General features: G+C 45.5%; 1 protein-coding gene across 4 annotated transcripts in view; it reads right to left on the bottom strand.

The window, feature by feature from the left end:
- Positions 1–12,156, bottom strand: part of MAP4K4 (mitogen-activated protein kinase kinase kinase kinase 4) — a 289,343-nt gene that overhangs the window by 67,700 nt on the left and 209,487 nt on the right. For 2 of the 4 annotated variants that reach the window (XM_075336472.1, XM_075336473.1), the window contains exons 16-20: positions 5,665–5,826; positions 4,397–4,621; positions 3,556–3,662; positions 951–1,102; positions 609–706 (exon numbers count right to left, since the gene is read on the bottom strand). In XM_075336472.1, the coding sequence (XP_075192587.1) occupies positions 609–706; positions 951–1,102; positions 3,556–3,662; positions 4,397–4,621; positions 5,665–5,826 (744 nt within the window). The remainder of the gene's footprint in view (positions 1–608; positions 707–950; positions 1,103–3,555; positions 3,663–4,396; positions 4,622–5,664; positions 5,827–12,156) is intronic. The other 2 variants (XM_075336474.1, XM_075336475.1) reach the window with 1 other exon arrangement.

Below are 12,156 nucleotides of genomic sequence, written 5' to 3'. Positions count from 1 at the left end.
ATGATGTCAGCCCCTAGCTGTCTTCTTGGCTGGTTGTTATATTTTTTTTTTTTTTTTTAAGTATTTATTTAAATGATTTAAAAAACTGTGGGATTCCCTCTATTTTTGATAACCAGCCAAGGAAAAGAAGACCGCCCTCAGTTGTCTGGTGTACCTGCGCTGGTCATCAAAAACAGGCTCAAGCCAACATTTTTTTTTTTTAATTCCCTATCCACATTTGTATCCAGGGAAATTTCCCCCATTTTACTTCCTTTTGCAGCCTCCTAGCCCTTACTACAATCATTTTATGGCACAGAGATTAGGATCAACATTGACTTTTAACTAAAGTCTGGCTGAACCCAAACTTCCATGGGTCTGATACTCCCTACTAACAGATTTTCCTCCTTTTTCATTACAGTGGTACAGGGTTAGGAGTGGTAGAGTTGGGAACTATTTTGAACATTATTTTATTTATTTTTTTCAGAAGTGTATGGGACTTTAAGAGCAGAGTACTCTCTACTCAGTTCTTTCCTACAACCTTTAACAGGCAAGATTATGCATAAACATACACGAAAAAGTAAAAAAACAACTATGGAGGACACTTGGGAAATGAAAGCTTGTGCTCTTACAGTGGGTTTGGTAGGTCTTCCAGTTTCTTTTTTCTCATCAGGTTTTTTGGCTGTATTTTCAGGACGCTGAGATGGTGACCCTTCAGATTTTGAGGATGCTAATAAAGGAGAAAACATCTAGATGAGTTATATAAAGATCAATACACGTTTTCCTTGGAGTCATCTGAAAAAGACAGACATACACAAGACATACGCAAGGAAACATGAAAGTGTTTGGCAAAGTATGCGACTTGTGTAAGTTGCAGAACGGAAAGAAAGATCTGACAATTTTTTTTCATATACTTTAATTAAGCCAGAACCATGTTGTAGTAAGTCATCTAGGCAACAAAGAAGCATACTCACATCTCACTCGGAAGCGCTCCCCAGAACCACTCTGAGATCCTGGATGAGAACCTGCTTGGGAACCAGAATTACTGGATCCAGAAGAGCTGCCACTGCCGGGTCTGGGTACAAGTTTTTCTACCCTCTCCCAAAGCAATCTTGGCTCAATATTGCTGAATAACAAAAAAAAAAATAAAAACAATTTACTTAACAAAAAGGTTAATGTTAAAGTATTTTAATTCTTGCAATTTAACTCCGGCCAATTTTTTCAAATCTGACCATTGTAATTTTAAGAGGTAACTCTTGAACTCTTCAACAGATCCCAGTGATTCCGAGAATGGTTGTTTTTTTTGTGACACATTGTACTTAAAGTTAGTGGTAAATTTAGGATGATATTTTTTGTGTTTGTGAAAATATCACAAACATAGAGAAAATTTTGAAAACTTCGCAATTTTCAAACTTTGAATCTTTTATGCCCTTAAAGGGAATCTGTCACCGGATGTTCATAATACTAACATAACAATCGGTGCGGAGCAGAAGGGTCGGATGGGCGTCTCCGTTCTCCGGGTCCCGCGCCTCCTCTTTCAGCCATCTTTGTCCTCTTTCTGAAGCTAGTGTGGGTGATGCGTTCTACGTCATCTACACTACCCGACAGTAAGGTCCTGCACAGGCGCACTTTGATCTGTAATGAGCAGCTGGATTTCTTTCCTTCTTTTTTTTTTTGAGGAGAGGTGGTCAGGGGAGAGAAGAGAGCCATAACACTACTACAGAGCCATGGTGCTGCAAGTAATGTGGAAGCCCCCTATATTTTCATTAACAGATGACTGACCTGAGTGGGGGACTTGTGCTTTTGTGGGATGAGTTGAATGCTATTTGGTAGAGATTTTGGTACAGAACATATTGGATTAGTTCACATTTATCTTGTGCTCTACGTTGAGCACTTGCATATGGGTTTACATCTACATCCACGACTCCATTTGGCCTCTGTTGAGCTGTGTCCGACTTTTCAAAGCTGCACAAAACTGCTGTTGACCGCACTATTATGTATGTCTAAAAAGACGCTTGAAAAAAACTGGACACCGCGGGACCTCAGGCCAGAAAAGAATTCAACATGACTCCTTTTGCCCCATTACACTGAATTTTCAGTTGTAATTTTGTCTGAATCACGTATTTCAGAGATTTACACATAATCCCTGCTGTACGTGCTCAGCGTAGCGCGCAGGATAAACGTGAGCCGCGGCACATTGCAATCTCTGAGAGGCAGAACAAACAAATCAACAGCTTTATGTCTTGATTTTTTACATCATTCACCTTGCAGTATAAGTGATTAGGTGACTTTATTCCTCTGGTCAGTAAGATTACACAGATACCAAATTTATACAGGTGGTTTTTTTTTTAGATTTGGCTGCTATCACACTAAAAACCAATTTTTTTTTTACAAAGGTTTTTTTTGCATCACTGAATTTTGAAGGCAATAGCTTTTTTATTTTTCTGTCGAGTCATGTGAGGACTGTAATTTTTATTCATAACCTTTTGGGCCACAATACTTTTTGATCGCTTTCCATTCTGCTTTTTATGAGGCACAATCAAGAAGACACAGCAATTCAGGAATTGTTTGTGCTTTTTTTTTACACCGTTCACGTCATAAAAGTGATGACAGCTTTATTTTTCGGGGCAGTACGATTACAGTGCTATCACATTTACGTTTTTTTTTAATGTTTTGCCAGTTTTACACTATAAAAACAATCTTCTAGGAAAAAAAATTGCTTTTGCATTGCTGTGTTCAGAGCTATAGCTTTTTTTATATTTTTGCTGACACAGCTGCGTGGTGGGACAAGATGAAGTTTTCAGTGATACCATTTTTACTTACATAAGACTCTCTGATCTTGTTTTAGTCCACTTTTTTGTCAGCTGCATGATGCAAAACGTTTTTGCTATTTTTTTTCTCTACGGTATTCACGGAAGGGGTTAAGTAGTTTGATAGTTTAATAGATTGAGTTGTTCCAGAAGCGGCAATACCAAATGGATGCATACCCTTTTATACATATATATACATAAATACACACATATATATATATATACATATATATATATATATATATACACATCTATATCTATATCATGTCAACTAAATATCGCATGTTTTTTTTACATGTATTGATATCATTCGAGTACTGCAGAGTATCTATTATTTTAATTCTAGGTTATATTAATCAGTATTTGTGTTAAACCTTTGATTCCTCAAAGTACCCCCCTTTCACTTGTATTTAGCTTTACACATCCTTGGCATCTTCTCAAGCAGCTTCATCAGGTACTTTAAACAGTCTTCAAGAGCCCAGAGCAGCTGAGCACTTGTTGGCTGCTTTGCGTTCACTCATCCCAAACAATTTCAATTGCGTTGAGGTGAGATAATGTTTAAGGCTGTTTCACACATACTTCTTTACTCCTTTTTATATGTGTACCTTCATGGTTGTGTTCCCTTCAGTCTGAATATATAATGTGCGCATTCCAGTAAGTATAGGAAAAAGCATTGCATGAACCAATGTCCAAACTTTAGACCATTACTGGACGTAAATAAATTCATACTGTGGCAACAATAAGAATCTGCAAGGCTCACGTGACATACCTTGTGGAATTCCTCTGTCCAGTTTGGCTGTTCGGTTGTACACTGCCCTGGAGAGGAGAATCTCTTCGAGACAACACCGGAGATCTTGATGTTGTCCTTACAGGCACCTATATAAATGTACAAAAATATAGAAATTAAAAGGTATACAAACTGAGTCAATTCCAACTCTAGTGAAACACCAGTCCTCATAGATAGGTATTTTTTCTTATTTTGAGCAATGGAACTTCAATTCAGGCTGCACACAATGAAAACTGTGGCTGAATAATTAACATATGAGAAGTAAAGGACATAAGGAGGTTACATGGATGCGAGCTGCAAAACCGAATAGTGTGTAGTGAAGCTGTATTATGGGTGAGCACACAGATATATCCATGTATAATGAATATAGAGAGATATGATGCACTTATACTATCCTGGCATGCAGAAAGCAATTCTTACAAAAGCAGGTCACCATTTTTTTAATAAAATAAAGGTCTATTTTATGAGAACAAATAGAATATAAAACCTTGCTTGCTTTAGACTACAGGTATTATTGCCAGGCATTTGTCAGTAAGGCACACTACGGAGTCTTGCAGTTATACAGCACCAAAATAGCCTGTTATAGCTAAACTAAATGCTATTGATTAAAAAAAAAAAGAAATACCAGCCAACCCAAAGTACTGTGATAATTAGGACATAAGCCAGTTTATAAACATGGCAAAATGTTGCCCTGTGAATAAAGGTTATATAGTCATCGTCCGCAAATCCAATTTAATGCACTTGTGACTATAACACGCACCATTCTGTGACACAATATGACCCTACACACGGATTGCTCATCTTACTGATTACTACATCTTACCCTTGGTGGCACCTCTTCACTGTCTGATCTAGCCCAAACCCTTTGGTTGGGTTCAGGTATGTCAGATTTAGGGTCAGAAGTTACAACTTCATTGCGTGGGGGTGGGTGTGAGTCCTGAGAACGAAGATGGTGAGGTGCAAATTTGGGAGAAGGGTCACTGAAGGAATGGGATCGCGAGACAGGGGAAACATTGCTCTTGAGGGATGCCAGATGAGACCATTGTACCTTACAAGAAAACAAGACATAAAACATTTACGAGGTGCACTGGCATTACTGACTTTTTTAATTCCAGAAGAAAAGAATTTAAAAAGCCAGACAATGACAAAAACAAGACAAAAAGCAGGCTCACTGACATAGCTGTAGGGGAAAATAATGGATGAATGGTGGACTGGCAATATGGTCAATTACTGTTAATGTGTTACTGAGCAAAAGATTCATGCACAACTCGTCATGAAAAGGGTAAAGCACACCAAGGACAAAATAAAATGGGAAGAATTATACTTGAATGATATACACACTAAAGGGCAAGGACAACTTTGGGGACATTCCTTATCTAAATGAGTAGGTTACTGGCTTATACAACTAATATGAATCAGACTAGGTACATAGACTTTAAAATGAGAGGCTAGAAACCTGACACTAAAGAAGAATAAAAAAATCCCAAAAGGTGCCAGGTGTCTGAACGAGAAACGGACGTTGCCCGTCTTACACCTTGTATACTTTAGATTTACCTGGTTTTGTCTTTAGAACAACACCTTGCATAATTCTGTTAGCTACTGTTGGCTGTTTGTTGATATATGTAATATTTAGGTAGAGCAGCCTAAACACATGCAATCAGAGAATCCTGTAGGCAATGCTCCCCCATTAGTAAAAAACATAAAAAGGAGTACAAAAAAAAACAAACAAAAAAAAAAGTCTGAACCATACGGCAGATATTTAAAAAAAACAAAAAAAAAACAACAAACCTCAGGGAAGCAGGAGGAACTGTTGACCTGGTAATTTATTTATTTATTTAATTTATTTAAATAAAACCATGCTGGGAATGATTTAAGAAAGAAAAAAACAAACAAACAAATAGCCTTCTACAAATGTACCCCATCGCTCCTCTGTAGCATTGTGCGAGTTCCCTCTACAGGTATCATGGCTTCTTGCAGTAGGGATGGTGTGCAACCATTAACTAATCAGTGGCTGAAGCAGTGATCAACACATGGCTGCTGCAATCATTGGCATGTAAACAAATCTTTGTGGACTATCAATATTTATGATACCTGAGGCTCCACTGGCCTATGCATGGCAGGCTGAGCAGGCTCAGAATTCCCATTGGAAAATGACTCCGATCTTGAAGGCACTGATGGCTCCAACACTCTCCCTGTTTGCTTTGACTGTGCTTCAGGAGAGCCTTGGTTAGTTTTCCTAAGGCGCTCTTCCGCCTGTACCGGAAACAAGAAAAGCACACACATCAAAAAGAGTCATTGCTTTCAAAGAAGAACAAAAGTGCAATAAAAGCTCAGTTAAAAAAAAAAAAATAAGAAATAAAAATAAATTATTAAACCCCTTGATGCCATGGCCATTTTTTGTTTCTTCTAATGAGCCCTAACATTTTTATTTTTCTGTCAATATAGCCATATGAGGGCTTGTTTCCCATATTGTAACTAGAAAACAGGAAAAAATCCACTATTGTTTTTGGGTTCTTTTATTTACCATATTCATTATATAGCAAAACTGACTGGGCTGTATGCTTCTCCAGGTCAGTACAAGTGCATAGATACCATACACGTATAGTGGTTTGTTTTGGAGTTGTTTTTTTTTTTTGCTTTTTGCTGTTACCATTTTCTCAGACCCATACCATTTTTATTTTTCGGGATCTCAAGCTGGGTGAGGGCTTATTTTTTCCGTCTTACGATGATTATTTTACCAATAACATTGTGAGGTAGATAGGTAATAATATAATAAAAAAGAGAATTTTGTTACTTACCGTAAATTCTTTTTCTTATAGTTCCGTATTGGGAGACCCAGACCATGGGTGTTTAGCTTCTGCCTCCAGAGGACACACAAAGTACTACACTTAAAAGTGTAGCTCCTCCCCCTGAGCTTATACACCCATTGATAGCCAGTCCTAGCCAGTTTAGTGCAAAAGCTGAAGGAGAATAGCCACCCACAAGTAGAAACGAGTAAGAACCGGAACAATCGGAGACTCTGTCCATGACAATAGCCGGTGATAACACACGGAACAAGAAAATTGCCAACAGGCAACAGGGAGGGAGCTGGGTCTCCCAATACAGAACTATAAGAAAAAGAATTTACAGTAAGTAACAAAATTCTCTTTTTCTTTATCGTTCCTTTGGGAGACCCAGACCATGGGACGTTCCAAAGCTGTCCCTGGGTGAAAATAAACAGAAAAAACTAAGAAGTAGGCGGAGCCTAACTTCACAAGTGGGCGACAGCCGCCTGAAGGATGCGTCTGCCCAAGCTCGCATCTGCCGAAGCATGAGCATGCACTTGGTAGTGCTTCGAAAAGGTATGCAGGCTAGTCCAAGTGGCAGCCTGACAGACTTGTTGAGCCGTAGCCTGGTGCCTAAAAGCCCAAGAGGCACAGACAGCTCTGGTCGAGTGTGCTTTGATCCACGGCGGGGGAGGCACCTGAGTACTCTGGTAGGTGTCCGAAATGGTCGATCTAATCCAACGGGCCAAGGTCGGCTTAGAAGCAGAGAGACCCTTGCGCCGCCCTGTGGTTAGCACAAAAAGAGAGGTGCACCGCCTAAGCGCAGCGGTGCAAGACACATAGATCCGGAGAGCACGCACCAGATCTAGAGTATGCAGCGCTTTCTCAAAGCGATGAACAGGGGCCGGACAGAAGGAAGGCAAGGAAATATCCTGGTTAAGGTGGAAGGGAGAGACCACCTTAGGAAGAAAGTCCGGGGTCGGACGGAGAACTACCTTGTCTTTGTGAAAAACCAAAAAAGGTGACTCCGAGGAGAGCGCAGCCAAATCAGAGACTCTCCTGAGAGAAGTTATGGCAACTAGAAAGGCCACCTTTTGAGAAAGACGATACAAAGAAACCTCCCTAAGGGGCTCGAAAGGGGGTTTCTGCATTACCGTGAGGACCAAGTTAAGGTCCCAGGGATCCAAGGGCCGCCGATAAGGCGGAATGATGTGAGACGCACCTTGCATGAAGGTGCGGACCTGAGCCAGCCGGGCAAGACGCCGCTGGAACAGCACTGATAGAGCTGAGACTTGTCCCTTGAGAGAGTTGAGGGACAGTCCTAGCTGCAGACCGGACTGTAAAAAAGACAGAAGGGTCGGCAACGAGAATGGCCAAGGAGAATGGCCGGAAGAGCGACACCAGGACAGGAAAATTTTCCAAGTCCTGTGATAGATCTTGACGGAGGAAGACTTACGGGCCCGATTCATAGTGGAGATGACTTCAGGAGGAATACCAGAAGCCGTCAAAATCCAGGACTCAAGAGCCACGCCGTCAATTTGAGAGCCGCAGAATTCGGGCGGAAAAACTGACCTTGCGAGAGCAGGTCTGGACGGTCCGGAAGATGCCACGGCATCTCCACGGACAGTTGGAGCAGGTCCGGATACCAAGCTCGCCTGGGCCAGTCCGGTGCAAGGAGGATGACTCGACGGCCCTCCATTCTGATCTTGCGCAGGACTCTGGGCAAGAGAGCTAGAGGGGGAAATACGTAGGACAGACGAAACTGGGACCAGTCTTGAACCAGAGCGTCCGCGGCGAAGGCCTGAGGATCGTGGGAGCGAGCCACGTAAACCGGAACCTTGTTGTTGTGACGGGATGCCATCAGGTCCACGTCCGGAGTGCCCCACTTGCGGCAGATTGACTGAAACACTGCCGGGTGCAGGGACCACTTGCCACTGTCCACGGATTGACGGCTGAGATAATCTGCCTCCCAGTTTTCTACGCCAGGGATGTGGACTGCGGATATGGTGGACTTGGAGTCCTCCGCCCATTGAAGAATGCGTTGGACCTCCAACATTGCCAGGCGGCTGCGTGTCCCGCCTTGGTGATTGATGTAGGCAACCGCTGTCACGTTGTCTGACTGGACTCGAATGTGCCTGCCCGCCAACAGGTGGTGAAAGGCTAGGAGAGCTAGAAGCACAGCTCTGGTTTCCAGCACATTGATTGAAAGGGCTGACTCAGACGGAGTCCAAGTGCCCTGTGCTCTGTGGTGGAGATGTACCGCTCCCCAGCCGGATAGGCTGGCATCCGTGGTGAGAATCACCCAGGACGGAGTCAGGAAGGAGCGCCCTAGGGACAGGGAGAGGGGTCGAAGCCACCACTGAAGAGAGCTCCTGGTCCGTGGCGACAGAGCCACCAACCTCTGTAAGGAGGAAGGCCGCTTGTCCCAACAGCGGAGAATGTCCAGCTGCAGAGGACGCAGATGGAACTGGGCAAAGGGAACCGCCTCCATGGAGGCCACCATTTGACCCAGCACCTGCATCAGACGCCTGAGGGTATAACGGCGGGGCCTCAGGAGAGAGCGCACCGCCAACCGGAGTGACAGCTGTTTGTCTAATGGCAACTTCACAAGTGCCGGCAAAGTCTCGAACTGCATCCCTAGGTACGTGAGACTCGGTCGGAGTCAGAGTGGATTTGGGAAGATTGACAATCCACCCGAATTGGGCTAGGGTGGCGAGTCTGCGCTGGATGTACCCTTGACCAGAAGGTCGTCCAGATAAGGAAGCACTGCTAACCCCTGGAGGTGCAGGACCGCAATCACTGCCGCCATGACCTTGGTGAATACCCGAGGGGCCGTGGCTAACCCGAAGGGGAGAGCCACGAATTGGAAATGATCCTCTCCTATCGCAAAACGTAACCAACGCTGATGTGACACTGCGATTGGCACATGTAGATAGGCATCTCTGATGTCGATGGACGCCAGGAACTCCCCTTGGGTCATAGAGGCAATGACTGATCGCAGAGACTCCATGCGAAAATGCCGCACCCGGACATGCTTGTTGAGAAGCTTGAGATCCAGGATGGGCCGGAAGGTACCGTCCTTTTTTGGAACTAGGAAGAGATTTGAGTAAAAAACCTCTGAACCGTTCCTGAGCGGGAACTGGGACAATCACTCCGTTTGCCTGCAAGGACGCCACGGCCTGCGAGAAGGCGGCGGCCTTGGAGAAGGGGAGAGTTGAGAGAAAAAAATCTGTTTGGAGGGCTGGAAGAGAATTCTATCCTGTAGCCGTGAGATATAATGTCTCTCACCCACTGATCGGAGACTTGCTTTAACCAAGCGTCGCCAAAGTGGGAGAGCCTGCCACCGACTAAGGACGTGGCTGGAGCGGGCCGAGAGTCATGAGGAAGCTGCCTTAGTGGCAGAACCTCCTGCGGTCTTCTGCGGACGCGCTTTTGGGCGCCAGTTGGATTTCTGATCCTTGGCTGAGTTAGCGGACGAGGCGGAAGGCTTAGAGGATGACCAGTTGGAGGAACGAAAGGAACGAAACCTCGATTGATTCCTACCCTGGGCGGGTTTCCTGGTCTTTGTTTGTGGCATGGAAGTACTCTTCCCGCCAGTAGCTTCTTTAATGATTTCATCCAGCTGTTCACCAAACAGCCGTGAACCAGCAAAAGGGAGCCCAGCAAGAAACTTCTTGGAAGAAGCATCTGCCTTCCACTCTCGAAGCCACAAAATCCTGCGGATAACAAGAGAATTAGCTGAAGCCACCGCAGTGCGGTGAGCAGCCTCTAGCATGGCAGACATGGCATAAGATGAAAAGGCTGAAGCCTGAGCAGTTAAGGTAACCATCTCAGGCATAGATTCCTTGGTGAGGGAATGCATCTCCTCTAGAGAAGCAGAGATGGCTTTGAGAGCCCACACTGCTGCAAAAGTCAGGGAAAACGCGGCCCCCGCAGCTTCATACACAGATTTGGCCAGAAGGTCAATCTGACGGTCAGTGGAATCCTTAAGTGAGGTGCCGTCAGCCACCGACACAACGGTCCGGGCTGATAGCCTAGACACCGGAGGGTCTACCTTTGGGGAGTGAGACCACTCCTTGACCACCTCAGGTGGAAATGGAAACCGGTCATCAGAACCACGCTTTGGAAAGCGTTTGTCAGGGCAGGCCCTGGGTTTGGTCACAGCGGTCTGAAAACTGGAGTGGTTAAAGAACACACTCTTCACTCTCTTAGGCGAGGTAAACTGATGTTTTTCTGCCAAAGAGAGTTGCTCCTCTGACACTGGCGGATTGAGATCCAGCACAGAATTAATAGAAGCAATCAAATCACTAAGATCTGAGTCACCCTCAGAGAAATCGATGGGATACATAGCCTCCGAGCCCCCAGTGAGGGCATCCTCCTCATCTAGAGAGTCAGCTCTTGAGACAGAGCCGTGGGATGGGGAGGGGGAGGAAACCCTGCGCCTTCTCTTAGAAGGACGGGGTCTGGGATCAGATGATGAATCCTCCGTGAGTTCCGATGGACGGAGGTCAGAGGATAGGAGTCCTCTGTCAAGAATATTAGAGGCACCCTGTGAGGGGGGGCTGATGCATATTCATCAAAGTCCTGGACAAAAGCCCTATGGACTCAGCAAATGACTGGGATATGGACCTAGAAAAGGACTCTACCCAGGCCGGGGGTTCAGCCACAGGTGCAGCAGCAGCCTGAGAGACCAATGGGGGTGAGACTCCAGGCTGTGGCACCGCCAAGTTAGAGCAGACATCACAATGTGGATAGGTGCTCGGCTCAGGCAGCAGGAGCTTACATGCAGTGCATGCAGAATAAGGCTTTGGAGCCTTGCTCCTTGTGTGAGACATGCTGCTGGAGTGGGGGCTTTGCAGAGAATGAACCCCAGGGAGAATATACAGAGGTCCACAACCGGAGACCGGCTGTGGCTTACCAGACCGCTGAGTGCGGTGTTGTGTGCCCTCCAGATCCCGAAGCCCGGTCCCCCAGTCGCAGCACCTCAGCAGAGATGCAGAATGCAGGATGTCCCAGAGCAGAGTGAACTCTGCCTGAGAAGAGGGCGTTCCTATAAAAGAGCGGGAACTGGAGGGCTATAGAGACCTGCAGGGAAGGAGGGACGCCCCAGCAGTGGGGAGTGTCCCTCCCCTGTGTAGAACGGCCGCCGGGAGGAGCCGAACCTGTCCCTCTGCATGAGTGACATGCGAGGGCAGGAAAATGAAACTAGGCCTCCGGCGAAGCCAGGGCCTAAATTTAAGCGGCGAGGCCGACAATCAGGCACCATCGGCGCGGTTCTCAGGCAAAAGCTAGAGAACCCGCCGGAAAAGATAAAACAATCACATACAGCATACTCTCCCCTTACAATAAAGAACCGGGACCCCCAACATAAACGTCTCAGGTACTTAGCTGCTGAGACGCAGGGCCATGTCCCTGGGGATGAGTGCTCCGGTCCAACAGAATCCTCAAGGGGCTGTGGATGGAGACCGGACTCCTGCCAGGCATGGAGACCGTGCTGGCTCCCACTTCAAGCCAGAGCCCAGAAGGGATGGTGAAGGAGCGCGGCATGTAAAGCTGCAGCCTTGTAAATCAACCTTAACAACACCGCCGACACAGTGGGGTGAGAAGGGACATGCCGGGAGTCTAGACATGGACCCGCTTTTCTTCAAACTCTTTCCAAAAGTCAAACAAATCAGATGAGAATGCATGTGTGGATGTATGCCTCCTGACACAAAGCAATAAACTGGCTAGGACTGGCTACCAGGGGGTGTATAAGCTCAGAGGGAGAAGCTACACTTTTAAGTGTAGTACTTTGTGTGTCCTCCGGAGGCAGAAGCTA

This window comes from Anomaloglossus baeobatrachus, chromosome 2 (genome assembly GCF_048569485.1).
Source record: "Anomaloglossus baeobatrachus isolate aAnoBae1 chromosome 2, aAnoBae1.hap1, whole genome shotgun sequence".
NCBI lineage: Eukaryota > Metazoa > Chordata > Amphibia > Anura > Aromobatidae > Anomaloglossus > Anomaloglossus baeobatrachus.
The sequence above is the reverse complement of the archived record's forward strand: the minus strand, read 5'-3'. Positions and strand labels throughout refer to the sequence as shown.